At 49.0% G+C, this 19,961-nt stretch overlaps 1 protein-coding gene across 3 annotated transcripts in view; it reads left to right on the top strand.

The window, feature by feature from the left end:
* xirp2a (xin actin binding repeat containing 2a) overlaps window positions 1–18,881 on the top strand; it is a 100,317-nt gene extending 81,436 nt beyond the window's left edge. Inside the window, exons 5-10 of one of the 3 annotated variants that reach the window (XM_079495736.1) lie at window positions 1,803–1,892; window positions 2,737–2,797; window positions 5,179–5,288; window positions 5,832–16,221; window positions 18,524–18,657; window positions 18,742–18,881. In XM_079495736.1, coding sequence (XP_079351862.1) covers window positions 1,803–1,892; window positions 2,737–2,797; window positions 5,179–5,288; window positions 5,832–16,221; window positions 18,524–18,618 — 10,746 coding nt within the window. In that variant the 3' untranslated portion in view covers window positions 18,619–18,657; window positions 18,742–18,881. Of the gene's footprint in view, window positions 1–1,802; window positions 1,893–2,736; window positions 2,810–5,178; window positions 5,289–5,831; window positions 16,222–18,520; window positions 18,658–18,741 lie in introns of those variants that run through there. The other 2 variants (XM_079495735.1, XM_079495737.1) reach the window with 2 other exon arrangements.
* Window positions 18,882–19,961: the final 1,080 nt, after the last annotated feature.

Raw genomic sequence — 19,961 nt, 5'->3', positions numbered from 1 at the left:
GAACAATAATAAACAAAGATGGCAGCACCCAGCGTTTGCATTCATTGCATTTATGTTGCAGAAAATAGTTAATAGTTAGGGCTTTTACAACAAAATGTACTGCTATAGCCTCCTACACACCACCACCACCGACAGCAACAAGTGTCTGTTCTTGTTTACGTCTCGCAGTGGCTGCAATGTTGCCAGAATGCGTGATAGAAATAATCAACCAGGTCTATACAAACAAGCCCAAAAGCGACCAGGTTATTTGAGAATTAATAGCAGATCTACAAGTTCGTGTCATGATGCGACGCGTTGTGAGCTTGTTGAGCTACTATTTAAAATATATATATATTTAACATATTGTAATATGGTCTGGGCCAGCACTTATGTCTCATACATCCACAGCATTTATTTAGTCCAAAAGAGGTTTGTTAGAACTATTGCTTTTCAACTCACTGCTCCACTTTTCAAAAAGCTAAAATTACTGATACTGTTTTTCAGTTCAACAAGCTGAAAATACCCCCAACTCCATTCCCAAGCCTTTTAGTAATTACTTTCAACAAATTCTCAAATAGGCTACACAAATACAACACTAGACAGGCAGTCACAGGGCACAGGCTACACATCTTCACCTAAATGTTTTATTGTAGCCTATCTTGTAGCCTCTATTCTTTATTCTTTATTCAGATGGATCCCCATTAGCTGCCACCGAAGTAGCAGCTACTCTTCCTGGGGTCCATAACAAACAATACATATAACACAACACAATAAAAAATAACACTGCACAATAAAAACAGGTGCAATCTTGAAAAAAATACATTCATAATACAAAATACAAATGCATTTAAGACATTAAAAATACAGAGAAATAAAAACACTAAACAAGACATCCCTTAAATGATGTCAGTTAATTCAATTTAAAATTGATCAGGTGTCTTTTAAGGAGCCTCTTAAAACTAGCCTTACTGGGTGCTTCCGTGATTATAGTTGGTAACGTGTTCCATACTGAAATAGCCCTGAACATTACAGATCTGCAAACCGCATTTGTTCTGGGTTTTTCTTTGACCATGTGGCCACTAGTAGGCTGTCTGGTAGCATGACTATGACGATCTCTCACATACTGTATTTGGGAATACAGACAAACTGGTTGTTTACTATGACAAATATTCCTAAAGAAACTCACTAAATTGCATGCCAACCTCTCCTCTACTCTGAGCCATGAGAGACTGGCATGCAAACTCGGTGTCATTGGGCTACTTGCCTCATCCAGGCACTTTCCCTTTTCTGTATTTTTGTATGTTTCATTATTTCGTTTTTAAAATGTGCTAAATCAAATCAAATCATAGGAAACAAGACCAAATAATCAACTATACACTTAACAAGCCAAAAAAGAAGCCCAAAGTCGCTTATAATAAGCAGACATGGCAACACTGGCCAGCTAGTGCTACAGCACCACAGACTGGCCATATATACTACAGGCGCCTTCAGGGTGTTGGTGTCGTTTCGGTCGTTGTAGTGTGGACAGGTAGATTAATTGATTTGATTAAGTGTACACGGTAAACCTTTTGACACCGACTCCGTGATATCTTTTAAAACGTCTGTGTCTAAACGGGGTCTCAGACTCCAAAAGAAAAACAATAACACACTCTTTCTCCAGATAAAGGCAGCTTCATGGTGGAGTGTGTGTGTGTGTGTGTCTGCGTGCGTGCGTGCGTGCGTGCGTGTGTGCGTGCGTGTGTGCGCGTGCGTGCAGCCGTGCACATGCATATGTGTGTATGACACGCAGGGATCATTTCTAAGCAGTGCTTTATATGTGACAGGAAGTGTCCAGCAGCTCCTCAGAGGTCACGGTGAGAAGCAGAGAGGTCATCCCTCCCTCCGCCAACACCCTCCTTCATGATCAAACAGAGGTACAGACACCCATGGCCGCCGCGTCCCGCCGTCCGTCTGCGTCCGTCCGACCGTGCCATTTGGTTTTTACTGATTGAAATCAAATGGGGGGAGCTCCATGCAGTAGCGCTGGAGCTCCATGCAGTACCGCTGAAGCTCCATGCAGTACCGCTGGCATGGGGGAGCTCCATGCAGTACCGCTGGCATGGGGGAGCTCCATGCAGTACCGCTGCATGGAGCTCCATGCAGTACCGCTGGCATGGGGGAGCTCCATGCAGTACCGCTGGCATGGGGGAGCTCCATGCAGTACCGCTGGCATGGGGGAGCTCCATGCAGTACCGCTGGCATGGGGGAGCTCCATGCAGTACCGCTGCATGGAGCTCCATGCAGTACCGCTGGCATGGGGGAGCTCCATGCAGTACCGCTGGCATGGGGGAGCTCCATGCAGTACCGCTGGCATGGGGGAGCTCCATGCAGTACCGCTGGCATGGGGGAGCTCCATGCAGTACCGCTGGCATGGGGGAGCTCCATGCAGTACCGCTGGAGCTCCATGCAGTACCGCTGGCATGGGGGAGCTCCATGCAGTACCGCTGGCATGGGGGAGCTCCATGCAGTACCGCTGGCATGGGGGAGCTCCATGCAGTACCGCTGGCATGGGGGAGCTCCATGCAGTACCGCTGGAGCTCCATGCAGTACCGCTGGCATGGGGGAGCTCCATGCAGTACCGCTGGCATGGGGGAGCTCCATGCAGTACCGCTGGCATGGGGGAGCTCCATGCAGTACCGCTGGCATGGGGGAGCTCCATGCAGTACCGCTGGCATAAAAAACGCTAATTTAATTTATTCTCCTTTCATCTTTTCAAAGGTGTCTCATCATCATCAAAAGGAAGTGGCCACCAGTTTTGGAAACCATTACAATGAAACAGGTGGGGCGCAATGTTCAATTCTCTACCTTTTTATCACACTGTCATTTATTCTTCCATTACACCGCTGCTGTAGATTGATTGTGTCCTATAGGCCTATCTCACAGCCCCCTTTCCACGCCCACGTCCGGTAGATAGTGGTGTCATTTAACATTAGGCATTTACACTTTTTTTCTCTGGAGAATCTAAGTACATTTCCTAATGTTAAAATGTCAAAGACCGATAATAAAATGAAGAAAACACAATGGTATAACAACTCAAATAAGTAGAATAAACCTTACCTTTACAAAACGGTAGTTTGTGGCTTGTGAAAATACCTCTTTTAACATGGAAGCCTATGGACCGCAAAAAAAATAACACCACTAGCTCCAAAAGGGGGCGTAAAAAGGGGGCGGGGAAATGCTGTGAGATAGGCCTATATACAGTAAGCATAAAGAGTCCCAGTGGTGGAAAAAGTACTCGATTTGCTTTACTAAAGTAAAAGTATCAATACTGCAATGTAGAACTACACCGTTACAAGTAGAAATCCGGAATTCAGAATGTACTTGAGTACAAAAGTATTGGCATCAAAATGTAGGCTACTTAAAGTACAAAAGGTAGAACGTAGTATTTATGCAGAATGTCTCATTGCAGGTTTTCAAATATATACAAATATTTAGAAAATAGCAGATCTACAGGCTCACAATGCACCGCGATGTGACACATTGTGCGCTTGTAGATCGGCTATTTTCAAATGGCCAAAAGAATATATACATTATATAGGGCTGAAGTGGTTAATGCATGTTTTGTATAATCATGATCCAAATCTACAAAGTAACTAGTAACTATAAAGCTGTCAAATAAACAGTGGAGTAAAAGTACAATATTTGCCTCTGAGATGAGTAGTAGAAGTAAAAGTATTGGAAATTGAAAATATTCAAGTAAAGTGCAAATATCTCAAAACTGTATTTAACCCATTTTGGGCGGGAACCCCTTTTGGTGTTTCAAGCATTCTGTTATACTTTAGCTATTGAAAAATAGCAGATCTACAAGCTCATAGCGCGCCACCGAGTGGCGCGCTACGAGCTTGTAGGTCTGCTATTTTTGAAAAATCAAAGAACCACTGACATAGAAACATAGCTTTTTCAGAAAACTGTCAGGATGTAGAAGACATTTTTAGAATCTGATCTCAGGTCAGAATGCGTTAAGTACAGTACTTATGTAAATGTCCTTAGTGACTTTCCTCCACTGGTAATTTGCACTTTCTTTTCCATTTCACCAGCTGCTGTAGATTGGGTCCAGCGTACAGTAAGCATAAGAGAGTCCTATGTAGGCTCTAATGTAAGCGTAGGGAATTAATTGACAGCACCAGTGATTCTGCTGTTCAGCGCATAGCAGTGGAGTCTAATCAGGGATAACCGAGGAAGCTACAATATTGGAGAGTGGAAATTGGGCGATCACAGCTGCATGGTTTTTTGGAAAATGAAAACTACTCAGCTTTTTAATGAAATGATTTTATTTCCCGTTCCAATCCCCCCTGAGCTTCCCTTTACTGTGAATCACTTAATCCATTTAGGCCTGACGTCGAAATAAATAAAAAGCCACATTTTCACAATTTTTCAAAAATAGCAGACCTACAAGCTCGTAGCGCGCCACTCGGTGGCGCGCTATGAGCTTGTAGATCTGCTTTTTTTCCATAGCTAAAGTATAACATAATGCTTAGTTAAAACACCAAAAGGGGTTCCCGCCCAGAATGGGTTAACCCATTAAGACCTGGAACGTACTTTAGCTTTTGAAAAATAGCAGATATACCAGCACGCTGCGACCTTGTATAGATCTGCTAGTTTAGAAAAATAATGGAAATGTGTGCAAATCTTTTTAATATTATATTCTTTCACAAGCGAACATTTTTTAACTCATATCTTTGCTTCTGGGGCTCCCTGAAACAAAATATTTTGAGATGGGGGTCTGACTCTGTGGCCAAATAACATGTCATTCTGGGGGTCCTTGACATGAAAAGGTTTGAGAACCACTGGCATAGAAACATAGGCTTTTCAGAAAACTGATTTAGAAGACATTTGTAGAATCTGCAGGTCTCCGGTCTTAATGACCCATTTTGGGCGGGAACCCCTTTTGGTGTTAGCATTATGTTATGCTTTAGCTATTGAAAAATAGCAGATCTACAAGCTCATGCTTATGCTTTAGCTATTCAAAAATAGCAGACCTACAAGCTCGTAGCGCGCCACTCGGTGGCGCGCTACGAGCTTGTAGGTCTGCTATTTTTGAAAAATCGAAGAACGACAAAGAAACATAGCTTTTTCAGAAAACTGTCAGGATGTAGAAGACATCTTTCAGGTCAAAATGGGTTAATGAGGCAGTCTTGGTCTTCTTTGTGTTTAATTTAGTCACAGTCATCGGAGGAGGAGGAGAGGACCCACCAAAGGTTTCCATGCAGGCTTTGAAGCAACAGTACGAGAAAAGCGTGGAGGAGGCAGCACCAAGCAAGCAAATTAAGGTAATGAATGTTTGTCTGTTTATCCAAATGGAAGATATTATGGTGATTTCATTAAGTTGAGATGAGGCCGCATCAGAATCATCAAAGCCTGGAAATTGGGCGCGCTAGGAAGTGGTCGTGCATAAATTTGGAATTGGATGAAAGGCCCTATAGACGAGGGTGCGTGTGAGGTTTTTCATGAATTAAATAAAAACGAAATTGTGCCTAAATCCTCCTTTAGACACACGTCGGGCTACTGCTGTAATCTCACATATTCCAGGCTCTGCTAATACTTACTGTATGAATATTAGCCGGGCTCTCGTGTTTATGTTTCCGTCCACTGACCAAACTATGAGTTATGTTTAAGGTGGATTCCTCTTTCCTTCTTTCCGTCATCAGTCACTCTGCTCATATTCCATATTTTTCTAAGCTCTATTCAAGCCTTTTCTATGCTGTACGTTATCTAACTGCAACACAACTTTCCTTGCCCTCTCTCCCTTCCTCCTTTCCTCCTTCCTCTCCTCTCTTTTCCTTTTCACAACGCTGCTCGTGAATCTACTCTAGATTGATGTGGATTACAGCCAGTTTCAGTGGGAGCCTGTTAGCCAGTCGTCCAAAGGTTCCTCCACCATGACCAGCCATGAAACCTCGTCCACCGTCAAAACTGCCACTGCCTCTTCATCGGCTGTGGTGTCGGCAGCAGCCGCCTGTGAGACCGGGGAGCACTTCCCTCCCCCGCCCCCAGACCTACTGCCGGAGCCACAGGAGGAGGCTCCCACAGAGTACTGTGTCTCTACCCAGCTGACCGACTCAGCCTCCCAGCAGAAACACACCATCGACAAGGAGCAGTACTTCAAGCAGAGGAGCATGGCCGAGCTCAAGCGACTCTACAAGCACATCCACCCGGACGTCCGCAAAAACCTGGAGACTGACTTCTTGAGCCAGGTCACGGAGGGGGAACGGGCTCACTTTGAGAGCGAGGAGGCCGTCGGGAGGGATGTGCAACAAGCGTGCTACGTGTTTGAGAACGAGGGAGGAGGTGGCATGAGCCCCGACCGGTGCCTGAGCCCCGACAGAGAGTACCTGGAGTGGGACGAGATCCTGAAAGGGGAAGTGCAGTCCATGCGCTGGATGTTTGAAAACAAACCGCTGGATAGCATTAAGGATGAGATTCTGGATGAGGATGAGGTGGGGAACATCGGCCAGCAGGAAATCATTGCTGGCAAAGATGTCCGATACACGGCGTGGATGTTTGAGACTCAGCCCATGGACGTTCTGGGGACAGAGACTCCCGATTCCACGGAGCAGACAGGAAAACAGGCGGAGCTCGCCAGGGGAGACGTCCGCACCGCCACCTGGCTGTTTGAGACGCAGCCGCTCGACTATCTGAACAAGATCTACCAAGAGGATGAGCAGACACAGGAAATCATCGTGGCGAAAGACATCACAGGGGGCGACGTTAAAACGGCCCGGTACCTGTTTGAAACCCAGCATCTGGATTCCCTCGGCAAAATGGAAACCATCGAAGAGAGCCACTTCCTGAACCTGAAATCAGAGCTGGAGGAGATCAAAGGGGAGGTGAAGATGACCACCCGCATGTTCGAGACGCAGCCCATGTGCGTCATCCGAGGAGATTCGGGGGAGATGCTGGAAATCACCACCATCCGCCGGGAGGAGACCGAGAAAGGGGACGTGAAGACTTCGCGCTGGATGTTCGAGACGCAGCCTCTGGACATGATCAGCAAAGATCCGTCCCAGGTGAAGCTGATCTGTGGCGTGTCCATGGAGGATGACGCCAAAGGGGGCGTGAACAAGGGCAGGTGGCTCTTTGAAACCAAGACCCTGGATACCATCAACCAGGAGGAATGGGAAAACACCAGGAGGCAGAAGGAAGAAGTGATCGGAGCTGACGTCCGGAGGCACTGTCTGGTTTTTGAGACCCAACCGATGGACACATTGAAAGACAACGCCAACGCCAGGCCTTTGCCCTCCGCAGAGGTCGTCGGTGGCGACGTGCGGTCTGCGAAGCACCTGTTTGAAACCGTGCCCATGGAAAACCTGAAGGATCTAGCTGAGGTAGGGAAGCTTCAAAAGACAGTTGCTTCCGAAGAGGAAAAGGGCGACGTGAGGCATCAAAAATGGGTGTTTGAAAGCCAGTCGCTTGAAAACATTAGGGAGGAGAAAAAGGAATACACCCGGACGGTGAACATGGAGACTCTGGACAAAGGAGACGTAACGAACTACAAGGAGAGGTTTGAAACCATGGACTTAAGCAAATGTGAGGGGACACAGAAAATACAAGTTGAGGGTGTCACGAGTGGATATGTCAAATCCAACAAGGATCTCTTTGAATCCACGCCCATGTATGCAATGCAAGATAGCTCTGGCCATTACCACGAGGTGAAAACGGTGAGGCGCGAAGAGATCGTGAAGGGAGACGTACGGAGCTGCAGGTGGATGTTCGAGACACGTCCTATCGATGAGTTTGACGAGAGCGTCGATAAGTTTCAGATCATAAAAGGCATATCGAAACAGGAGATTGAGTCAGGGGACGTGAAGACGGCCAAGTGGCTTTTTGAAACTCAGCCGCTCGACGGCATCAAATTCTTCAGCAATTCTGAAGACGAACAGCACAAAGCAAAGGAAGGCATACAGATCGAGAAGGGAGATGTGAAAACGTGCAGGTGGCTCTTTGAGACGCAGCCCATGGACGTGCTCTACGAAAGGGAGGAGAAGAGCGAGACCGACGTGATAAAGGAAGTGCAAAAAGGTGACGTCAAAACGTGCACGTGGCTCTTTGAGACCCAGACGCTGGATAACATCCGTGACCACACAGAGTCAGAGACCGAGACCATCCTGAAGACCTGCACCGTGAAGCAGGAGGACGTGCATGGGAAGGACGTGCGCCTGGCTCGCTTCCTCTTCGAAACCGAGAACCTCGAGAACCTCACGGGCGACGGCGCTGCCGGATCCTTCAGGAGAGTCACGGAGATCGACATCCAGTCCGGCGACGTGTCCAGGATGAAGTTCATCTTCGAGAATCGTTCCACCGACATCATGAGCTCCACCTCCGAGCAGACGATGCTGAAGCTGAAGACGGAAAAGGCGGAGGACATCCAGAAAGGAAACGTGGTCAACTGCACCTGGATGTTTGAGAATCAGTCGATCGATGCCATCCGCGACGACGAAGCGGAGGCGAGGGAAAGCCGCACGGTGACAGACGTGCAGGGAGGCAACGTTGACAAAGGCCGGTTCATCTTCGAGACGTACTCTCTTGATCAAATTCAACAGGAGTCCACCGATATTTCAAAACTCACCAGCACCATCCGGGAGGAGATAGAGAGGGGCGACGTAAGGAACTACACCATGATGTTTGAGACGCAGCCACTCTATGCCATCTGTGACAAAGATGGCCACTACCATGAAGTCACCACCGTTACCAAGGAAGAGATCATGAGTGGAGATGTTGTCGGGGCTCGGTGGTTGTTCGAAACCAAGCCTCTGGATTCAATCAGAGACTCAGAGGAGGTATATGTAATTAAAGCAGTGACTGAGGAAGGCATAGAGAAAGGAGACGTTAGCTCTGCCAGGTGGAGGTTTGAGACCCAGCCTCTGGACGAGATCGCGGAGGACATGAAAGTGAGATCCAAAACGGTGGAAGACATCAAAGGCGGCGACGTTAAGACAAACAAGCAACGTTTCGAGACGGACGAGACGTCTCACAAGTACGTCAGGACGGTCAGCGTGAGTGAAATCCAAAAGGGAGACGTGAGGTCGGCCACGTGGATGTTTGAGACACGCACGATGGATCAGATCCACTGCGAAGGCGCCGAGTACGATGCCATGGAGAAAGTGACTAAGGAGGAGGTGATGAAAGGGGACGTCAAGCAGTCGGTGTGGCTCTTTGAGAAGCAGCCTCTGGACACCATCAAAGAGACAGAGGGAACAGACTGCACGGTCCAGAGGGAGGAGATCCCCAAAGCCAACGTGAAGACGACAACGTGGCAGTTTGAATCAAACGGCCACCAATTTAACGAGACGAGCAACGTGGAGAAGACTGAAATAATTGGCAAAAGCATAAAAGAGACACTCGATGAGCTTTACTGTCGGAAAATGGTCGATTCGCAGGGAATACTCATCGAGGCGGACGAGATAGGCGACATCAGAATGGCCAAATATAAGCTGCTGAACCAGGAGGCGCCACAGATCCAAAAGGAGGAAGTCATCAGGGGGGATTTAAATAACATCATGGTGAACCTCCTCAACCGGCGGGACGCTGCAGAAAAGGGCATCACTGTTGACGAGGAGGAGAGGGGCAACATCACCACCACCGTGAAGCAGCTGTTCCACCAGGAGAAGGGAGCCAACATGGAGAAGGAGGAGATTATCCGGGGGGACATTCAAGAGGCCATAAGCAACCTGCTCAAGGAGGAGGGCTCCTCCAGGCGCGGCATTCTCATCCAAGAGGACGAGAAGGGCGACGTGCGGATGACCATCTACTCCCTCCTGAATAAAGGCCAGGGAGTCAGCCAGGAGAAAGAGGACGTCGCACAGGGCAGCAACGTCGTCAACAGAACGCTGCACAGGCTCCTGTCCAACACGGACGCAGATAAGTCGACCAAGATCAGGGTGGCAGACACGGAGAGAGGCAACGTGAGCTTTTATTCCACCTGCATCGAGTCTGGAGCGTTGGATTACCTCAAACAACTTCAGTTCGACGACGAGGCACAAGAGGGGAAGACGGAGAAAGAGCGCATCATCGGCGGGGATGTCGAAGAGACCAAGAGCATCCTCAGGAAGAACCAGCACCAGATCGGACGCACGGTGGCCGAGGACGACATCCTGCCCGGCGACGTGCACAACACAGTCCAGGTGTTCATGACGGAGCCCGCCGTCACCTACAGGAATCTGGAGAAGAGAGACATCGTCAAAGGGGACCTGAGGGCGACCCTGCATTCGCTGACGCAGGCTGCCAATCAGGCGGTGGTGGTGGAGAAGGAGGAGGTGGTCAAGGGAGACATCCCCACGACGCTGAGGTCTCTGGAGGAGGCCCAGCGTCAGGCCAAGGAGCTGGAGAAGCCAGAGATCGTCCGAGGAGACATCCCCATGACGCTGAGGTCTCTGGAGGAGGCGCAGCATCAGGCCAAGGAGCTGGAGAAGCCAGAGATTGTCCGAGGAGACATCAGGGGCGCGCTGGAGTCGCTGGAGAAATCCACCGCGACCAAAGCGGAAGCGACCGTGGACGATTTGGTTCCGGGAGACATCAAGAGCACCCTGAAATCCCTGGAGGAGTGCACGCAAGCGGTGAAAGACGTGGACAAGGAGGAAATCATCAAGGGAGACATTTACACGGCCATGCAGAATCTACACGAGGTGTCGACTGAGAGAAAGGTCTACCAGCATCAGGCGAGTGAGCAGGGCGATGTCAGGGGCACCATCCAGATATTACTGGAACCCTCTACCTCCCCGAGGATGCAACGCCGGGGGAGCACCGAAGGAGACGTGAAAACCTCCATAAAGTCGCTCTACGAGTTACAGGAGACATCGCAAACGGAGAAAGAGGAAGTTTTAAAGGGTGACGTTCAAGGCACAATCAAGTGCCTAATGCAGAAAAAGCAATATTCAAATCCAAAGCGCATGTACGGTCACAAGAAGGCAAAGGTGCCTGCGAGGAATCCATTACCCCCGAAGCAAGTGGAGCAAAGCACAGCACAGCAAGTGGAGCATGATGAAAGCACACATGTGACTAAGAATGAGAGTGTAACAGTCAATCCGGCCCCCGCTGTGCGAAACCTCCCTCAGGGTGCTGAGTCACAGTGGCACGCGCAGCAGAGGTGCACGGAGAGCAAAGTGGTGAGAATGAGCGTAGCCCAGGAGGAGCACGCTGCGCTCACTGCAGTCACAACAGAAAACACACCCGAGGCCCCAGAGCAGCCCAACACCAAAGAGCAGAGTGTGAAACAGAAAACGCCACCCCCGCAGAAAGCACAGACACCTAAGCCCGCGATCATGAAACAGAAACAGACGAGCAATAACGAACAAACGGAGACTAAAGTGGCGCAGAGCACGTCACAGATGCACGTTTCCTCTGCCAAGCAAGGCCACGAGTCCATGATCACGAAGAAGAAACAGGCTAGCAATGATGAGCAATTGGAGAATAAAGTGATGAATGTGAACGCGACAAAAGAGGCGCACGGCGCATCACAGATGCATGTTTCCTCTGCCAATCTAAGCCATGAGTCCATGATCACGAAGAAGAAACAGGCTAGCAATAGTGAGCAAACAGAAAATAAAGTGATGAATGTGAACCCGACAAAAGAGGCTCACAGCGCATCACAGATGCATGTTTCCTCTGCCAACCAAAGCCATGAGTCCATGATCATGAAGAAGAAACAGGCTAGCAATAATGAGCAATTGGAGAATAAAGTGATGAATGTGAACGCGACAAAAGAGGTGCACGGCGCATCACAGATGCATGTTTCCTCTGCCAACCAAAGCCATGAGTCCATGATCACGAAGAAGAAACAGGCTAGCAATAGTGAGCAAACAGAAAATAAAGTGATGAATGTGAACCCGACAAAAGAGGCTCACAGCGCATCACAGATGCATGTTTCCTCTGCCAACCAAAGCCATGAGTCCATGATCACGAAGAAGAAACAGCCTAGCAATAGTGAGCAATTGGAGAATAAAGTGATGAATGTGAACGCGACAAAAGAGGCGCACGGCGCATCACAGATGCACGTTTCCTCTGCCAACGCATCACAGATGAATGTTTCCTCTGCCAATCTAAGCCATGAGTCCATGATCACGAAGAAGAAACAGGCTAGCAATGACGAGCAAACAGAAAATAAAGTGATTAATGTGAACGCGGCCAAAGAGGCTCACAGCGCATCACAGATGCATGTTTCCTCAACCAAGCAAAGCCACGAGATGAAGACGATCAGGCAGGTGCAAACCACGGTAATGGAGCAGACTGTCGTGCACAATCAAAGTGTGACGACGTCTGAGCACATGGCGGCCTCCCAGAAGCAAAGCGTCTCGGCGGTCACGGGAGACAAGGGCGCCACCGCTGCGCAAAATCAAAACATCAAACACATCAAGAGTGTCAACCGTAACCTCGACATGAAAGGGAAATCATCATCAAGCATCATGGCCAAAAAGGGGAAGCCTGAGATTCACTTCCCCCCCCCTCCGCCCACCTCGCCCCCTCCGCGCTCCGAGTCCGAGTTTTCCCTTCCGTCGCCTCCGTCGCCCGTGGTGGAGAGCCCTCTGCCCCCCGTCCTGAGGCAAGACAATGACCTCCCCCCTCCACCTCCACCCCCGCCGACGCCCCCCGTCGAATGCATGAAGCCTGAGGTGGAGTTTTTCCCCCCTCCTCCACCCCCAGATTTCCTCCCCCCGCCTCCCTCACAGCAGGAGCTCAACGCCATGCCTCAGCCTCCGTCCGACAGGCCGGGCAAACCCGTCAGCAGGCCCATGTTCAAAGTCCCCATAAAGCCACCTGAGCCGGCCAAGCAGCCGATACAGGTTAAACCCAAATGGCAGAAAAAACAACCCACACCTCCACCTCCTCCCCCTCCCCCTCTTGCAGAGCCAGTGGCCGTGTCAACTGATATTAAAGAAGACACTTCAGTCCAGGAAGTGAAAAAGGAAGTGACTAAACAGGCAGACGGTCTGCTTCAGTCGGAATCACGTTCAATGGCGGCGGCTGTGACAAAAATACCATCAGCGGCACAGCCTCAGCAAGACGAAATGCCACAGCCTGCACGCAAAAAACCTTTTGCCTTCAAACTGCCCCCGCCTGAGGATGCCGCCGCGCCGAAGCCTAAAGCATATGCTCGCAAATTCAAAACCCCCCTCATGCTTGCAGAGGAGAGATACCGTCAACAGAGGGTGGAAAATGAGGAAAAAGAGAAAAATATAGTTATTACTCCCACTTCTCCTCCGCCTGCTAATATGCAAGCGCATGCACCATCCTTCCTCATCAGTGCTGAGCCGTCTGCAGCACAGACAACTGAGAGAGAAGAGACTGCAGCAGCAGCCGCGCAAATAACGATTGAAAAATCTAAAATCATTACCAAAGACAAAATATCAGCACAAGAGACATCAGCAAAGAAAACCGCCCCCAACCTCCCTTTGAGCAAGCCTTTGATCTCTGTGGTAAATAAAAAATCAGCCCCCGGATCACCAAATATTAACTTAGATAATAAAAAGCACTTGGCCAGCGAGCAAGTTTGCACAGAAAAAGCGCTCGCCTCCTCTGATAACATCGCAGCCAGTCAAACGATGTCTTTGGATGGGAGTCACGGTGCCTCTGTCTCGGTCGCAGAGGCTTGCCGCGAGGCCTCCTCCGTGACTAAATTCCAGTCGAGTTCCAGGGTGGTCACTTCCGTGGTGACTGAGCAGCAGCAGCAGGTTGCTAAGAAATCAAGCTCCAAGTCTCTCACTACCACACAGAGTGCTGTCCAGGGAAATGTAAATCTCCAAAGTCAGCCTGCGGTCACAGTGAAAGCAGAGGAGCAGAGGAATATTAATGTGGCTCTCACCCAGGAGGGGAAAAAGGCTCCCTACCAGCCCACTAAAATTCCAAAGGTTACTCCGAGTTTCAAGGTGAAAACCTTCAAGATGCCAACAGAGAAAATACAGGAGAAATGTGATACTGAGGGACAAAAAGAGACTGTGAAAAGCGAATTAGATTTACTACAGCTGGGCAGTGATAATATTTCACAGACGAGTGAAACGAGAGGCGTTCAGGAAAGCAGCCAGGTGACCTTGACGAGGAATGAGCTGAAAATGGACCTGAAAGAAAAAGAGGAGAAACGTCATTTAATGGCTCCGCCGACGAAGGGAGCTAAATTGGAGGTGCAGGTGAAAAACACAAAGAAGATGTCAAAGGCGGAAAATGACGTAAAGCAGACCTCTTCAATTAACGTAATGCCCAAAGACTCAAAGACAATGCCTGCGGTGGCTCCTCAAGGACAGGGCCACCACGTGTCTGTCTCGCTCTGTCAGCAGAGCGTGAAGGCAGAGCACGGTCAAAGGCACGAGGAGCTGATAGTGGCGGAGAGCACGGTTCAGCACAGTTCCCACAAGCAGGAAACGGTCCAGATGCACACACAGAAGGTGACGGTTTCAAACCAGCAGCAAAAAGCAACGGAGAATACCAAAATGCAGGCAATGGCGGGAAAACCTAAAGGTGAGCCCGAGGAGGGATTGATGAGAGACACCGGCAAACAACACACCCATGCAGAGGGAGCACAGCTTATTGTGGAAACCACAGTCACAGAGAAATCCCAATTAATGCAAAAGCTCGTCGTTCAAATAAAAGAGCTTCAGGGCACTCCGAGCAAAATTGACTCAAACGCCGTCAGGACGGTTATTGTTGAACTCCCTGACTGGATGATGGGGCAAGAGGAGAGAAATAATTTGAGCCAAATTGCTCTTCTGCAAAGTAAGAAAAAGTTAAAAGAGATGCTCGTCTATTTGAGGAATATCGCTCAGACAAAGCTCACTTCTTTCGAAGAAAGTGCGACAGCCATGGAACAAACGCAGGACAACGACGTGTTGCTGCCGGTCGCACCGCCACCACCCACACCGCCGCCGTTGCTCCCAAAACCCGACAAAAAAGCATTCAGCGGCTCACCCGCCAATAAGATATCTAAAATAAGCATCGGCTCAGCTCGGGTGGAGACGCAGAAGAAGCAGGTCGAGGAGAGAAAGACGTGTCACGAGGAGCTGAGCGAGGCCACACACATGGAACAGAGGGTGTCCTCCCCGCTGATGAGCATCCGCACCCCGTCGCCCACCTTCATCAGCATCGAGTCGGTGAGGAGGATGGACTCCCCTCTCTGCGTGACCCCCTCCCCTCCGCCACACAGGTTCGTGGGCACACCTCCCCCGCCCCCCCGCAAGACCTACACCCCTACGTCTCACTTCAGCCGCGCCACGCCCTCTCCCACCACGAGCCGCCGAACCACGGTGCCGAAACCCCCACAGGTCGCGACCCCTCCGCCTCCCATGCCCGTGCCGGTCGAGTTTTTCGCAGAGCTGGCCGCCGAGAGGGAGCTGTCGTCCCCGATGAGTGACAGGGAAATCAACATGGAGGCCTCAGGCTCTGAGCAGGACGTGATGGACGTGTCAGAAATGGTGGACTCCATGAAGAGCGTCAGAGATAAGAAGTCCTTCTTTGAGGAGGCCCAGAAGGCAGAGGTCAACCGGATGTACATGAGAAAGGACCCTATCGACATACCGGAGCGACTCAGTGCCGAACTAGAAGAGGTGCCAGAAACGGTGCACGTAGATTTGCTGAAGGAAGATCTCCCCAGGGTCGACCTGTCGAGGCTGGTCAACAGATTCGAGTCCCCGAAACCGAAGGTTTACACCCGGAAAGACCCTATCGTGATTGCCGAGCGGCTCGAGGGAGACGCGGACGACGAAGAAGAGGAGGAGGCGGAACCCAAAGCTCCGAAGAGCGAGGACATCACCACGTTCAACGTGAAAGCCATAAAGGACGTGTTCGAGACGGGAGAGCACGGCTCCCAGGCCGCCCGCGAGCTGCGGGAGCAGATCGAGAGGCGGGAGTCGTCCGAACCGACGACGACGGGCCACTCGGAAACGACGTCCGTCACGGAGCATTTCTCCAGCGCGGACGACCACGGAAACTTCTTTCAGGGGGTGATGAGTGAGAGTAGCAGCCACGCTGAGAGCTCTGCGCTCCTCCGCGGGAACCCTCCGTCCTACGCCGACGTGGTGAAGGGGAGCGCCGCGGAGGACGACCCGGTGCCCCCGCCGGACGCCTCCGCCGAAGACCTGCTGAGGAGCTTCCAGCAGTCGTGGGCCGAGAGCCAGGGCGTGTTCCAGAACCTGGGCTTCAACGTCACGTCGGAGCAGCAGAGGACGACGTCATCGCATGTCGTCACGACGTCACACCGCCAGCAGGAGTCTGTCGTGACGGGTAAACGGCGTGCAGCATGAGGAATCTAACTGAGTGACGGTGTGTTTAACATGCGTATTGTGTGTGCGTCAACTACACGTTTGCGAACTATAAGAATATCAGCTGCACTTTGGACACACAAACGCATGCACACACAAACACACACACACACACACACACGCACTGTTGTTGCTACTGTCTTCGAAAACGTACTAATCCTTCTGCTATCCTAGTAGATTTCAATATACTTGTCTTCTCTTCAACCCAACATTTTTATTAAAGTCGTTTTTCTTTCTCTTACCTTAATCCGGCCTAAAGCCTGAATTGTCCTTTAGTTTGTGCCCGGTGTCACACACACCGAAAATAGCTAATACACAAGCTCACGACGGGTCACACTGTGATGCTTTGTGAGCCTGTAGATCTGCTAGTTTTGGTGAGTGACACTGTACTGCAAATATAAATCCGACATAACTCTAACTCTAATCCCTAGAATCACTTCCTGATTGTAATTCGGACTAAAAAAGGATTAAACAAGCAGTTATCATGTGAGGACCAGGAAAATTATCCTCACAATGTCTGTTTCTAAACTTTTACTATACTTGTGGGGACGTTTGACCCTCAGTCACACGCACGCACACACACACACACACACACACACACACACACACACACACACACACACACACACACACACACACACAATTTACAATTTACAATTTAGGCATTTAGCAGACGCTCTTAATCCAGAGCGATTTACATTAAGCAAGAACAAACAGCATGGGAATACATCACATATATAAACAGCATTTATCAAGAAACATGCGTAAGCTAAGAACGTAACTAGAACATATCTATATATAATGACACTATACATATAAGCTATACATATATATTATACTATGCTGTACTGTTATTGTGCTGTCTACATGACATGCTATAAGTCTGTTTCAAATGCTATCTAAGTCTAAAAAAGTGCTGTCTAAGGGGGTAGGGTAAGTGCTATGGGCCATGGTGGAGTCTGAAAAGGTGGGTTTTCAAACTACGGCGGAAGATCGGGAGTGATGCTGCAGTTCTGATTGCAACGGGAAGTGCGTTCCACAGTTTTGGGGCCAGAAGGGAGAAGAGTTTGGGACACACACACACACACACACACACCACATGCACACACACACACACACACACACACACACACACACACACACACAAGAATGATTTACTCTTCAAAGTATGCGTATGTATAAGGTGCTTCAGTTTCTTTCAAAACATTTATTTCAATAGCTGCTTAAAATCTGCCTAAGTAGTATTATAAAATCTTCCCAGACTATAAACACAGTGTACTCGTTAATCCCTTGTAATGTGTGGTGTGGAGGCTTGGTGTCAACAAGGATTAACAACATATTGCTCTAATTTTGTACTGCTTGGTCGCGTGTGTGACATTATTGTTTTTCTTGTAACAGACTGTTGACTTGATTCCCAAGGGGGGAGCACTCCAACTTTGGATGCATGCCAGGATTAGGCATCAAGGGGGCTTTAACAAGGTTTTCCCTAGAAAAGATGGTGGGGTGGGGGGGGTTGATATGATGTTCTCTAAGAAAGCACAAAAGCCTTTTTTTCCCCACAGGCTCTCAGATTGTAATCGTTATATATTGTTGTCAACTTGGAACATTGGAATTAACCAACTGTTCATTAAAAAGTGGGCTTCAACAAATCTGGGCATTAGAAATAATATGGCATTATATATTTTTTTGTAGTTATTTTTTTAGAAGTAGACACCCGTCCCTTATTTAATCAGATGATGCCAATTATATGTCTTATGTTCCCTTCATAAACAGCAGTGGCATTTTACTTAACCCATTTTGGCGGGAACCCCTTTTGGTGTTAGCATTATGTTATGCTTTAGCTATTGAAAAATAGCAGATCTACAAGCTCATAGCGCGCCACCGAGTGGCGCGCTATGAGCTTGTAGGTCTGCTATTTTTGAAAAATCGAAGAACAACTGTCATTTTCAAACAGACATTTTTAGAATCTGATCTCAGGTCAAAATGGGTTAAGAACATTCAAATGGGTTTCACCGACAATCTGCATTGCTAAGTGTGCTGGTAGATCATTCTAACTGCATACATTATCCCTTGTACATTACAGCATGTTGAGTTCAAGGAAGTGTTAACTGAAAATGATTGCATTTCAAGAAGAGAAAATGCTGTGTGGTGTGCCGCCATATTAATCTGCTGAATCATTGCTCTCATCTTTGACATAATAAGTTCTAAAAGAGAGTTCAACATAACAAATTGACATGTATATGTCCTTATATCTTCCATAGCAGAAAATCAGAGTTCCAGAGTCCGAAATGTGCACGGCGTGCCGGAAGAGGGTGTACCCCATGGAATCGCTGATCGCAGACAAACAAAACTTCCATAAAACCTGCTTCCGCTGTGAGCACTGCAAAGGCACACTAAGGTAAAACTTTCACTGCACTGCTATTTTTATTTTACACGTCGTACTGTACTTGAATACTAATATCTGTGCCGTTATCTTTAACAGCCTCGGCAACTATGCCTCTCTCCATGGACAGATGTACTGCAAGCCACACTACACACAACTATTCAAGTCCAAAGGCAATTACGACGAAGGATTTGGACAGAAACCACACAAAGAGTTATGGAACACTAAGAACCAGCAGAACCCGAGTGAAAAGTCAACAATAAAATCACCAGCACTCGAAAAGAAAGTTATGGATTCCAGAAGTCCCACTGCTCAGAGCAGTGCCGTCCCAACGAAGGGAGATACATCAGCTGTACATGACAATGAAACAGGCAAATCCCAACAGCCCAGTAAGGTCTCCGCCATGTGGCCGCCACAAACAGACTCCGCAAAGAAACCATTCAGCATGGAAGAGGAATTGATGTTGGCTAAACCTGCATGGCCCCCTCAGGAGAGTCCAGCACAGAAGGATGTAGAGGAAGCTCAAAGTCAGCCTGTTGAGCCTACAGCAAAAGAGCAAGATAGTCCAGCAGCCAAAGCAGTGAATGGTGTCCAGGAACATGTCCCTGCTGTCGTGGATAATGTGAAGCCCAAGGAGACTGAAGCAGGCGGCAAGGCTTCAAACATCTCTGTAGAACCAGTTGAGGCACCAGCTAATGTACCTCCTCCCCCTGAAGAGCCCAAAGAGTCAAACCGTGTCATGGAAGTGGACAGCAAATCAAATGCAGAAGGAAAACCAAAAGAGAAAAGCGCTGCCAATGGCGCCGGCACAACAGCGAGTGCAGAAAAGACTGAGAAGGCTGAAGTCGACGGAGCAAAGGAGAGCGCAGAACCGACTACGAAGGCCAACGGTGCAAAAGAGAGTGCTGAACCGACTACGAAGGCCAACGGTGTAAAAGACGCGACTGCAAAGGCAAACAGTAATGGCACACAGGAGAGTTTAGAAGCGACTGGGAAGGCCGAACAAGAAAGTGGAAAAGTGCATGAGGAAGTGAAAGTAAACGGGCACAACGGAAGTGCACCGGGTGAGAGTGTGAGCCGGGAGGAATCTCAGAAAGCAAGTGATGAGAGCGTCAACAAGGGAGAGCCTGTAAAAGTCACGGTAATAGATGGGGAGACACCAGCAGAGCCGGTTGTGGATGCAAACACAAATAACAACAACAGTAATATGCAGTCACTGCTTGACCGTAAAACACTGCTTCAGGGGCTCGACGAGGTCAAAGGAGATGAAACGCTGCTTTGCTTCTCAGAATCGACGCCAGCAGCGTGCTTTCTGCAAG

The sequence above is a fragment of the Electrona antarctica genome, assembly GCF_951216825.1.
Source record: "Electrona antarctica genome assembly, chromosome: 24".
In the NCBI taxonomy this organism is placed as follows: Eukaryota; Metazoa; Chordata; class Actinopteri; order Myctophiformes; family Myctophidae; genus Electrona; species Electrona antarctica.
This window is presented reverse-complemented; position numbering and strand designations above follow the sequence as displayed.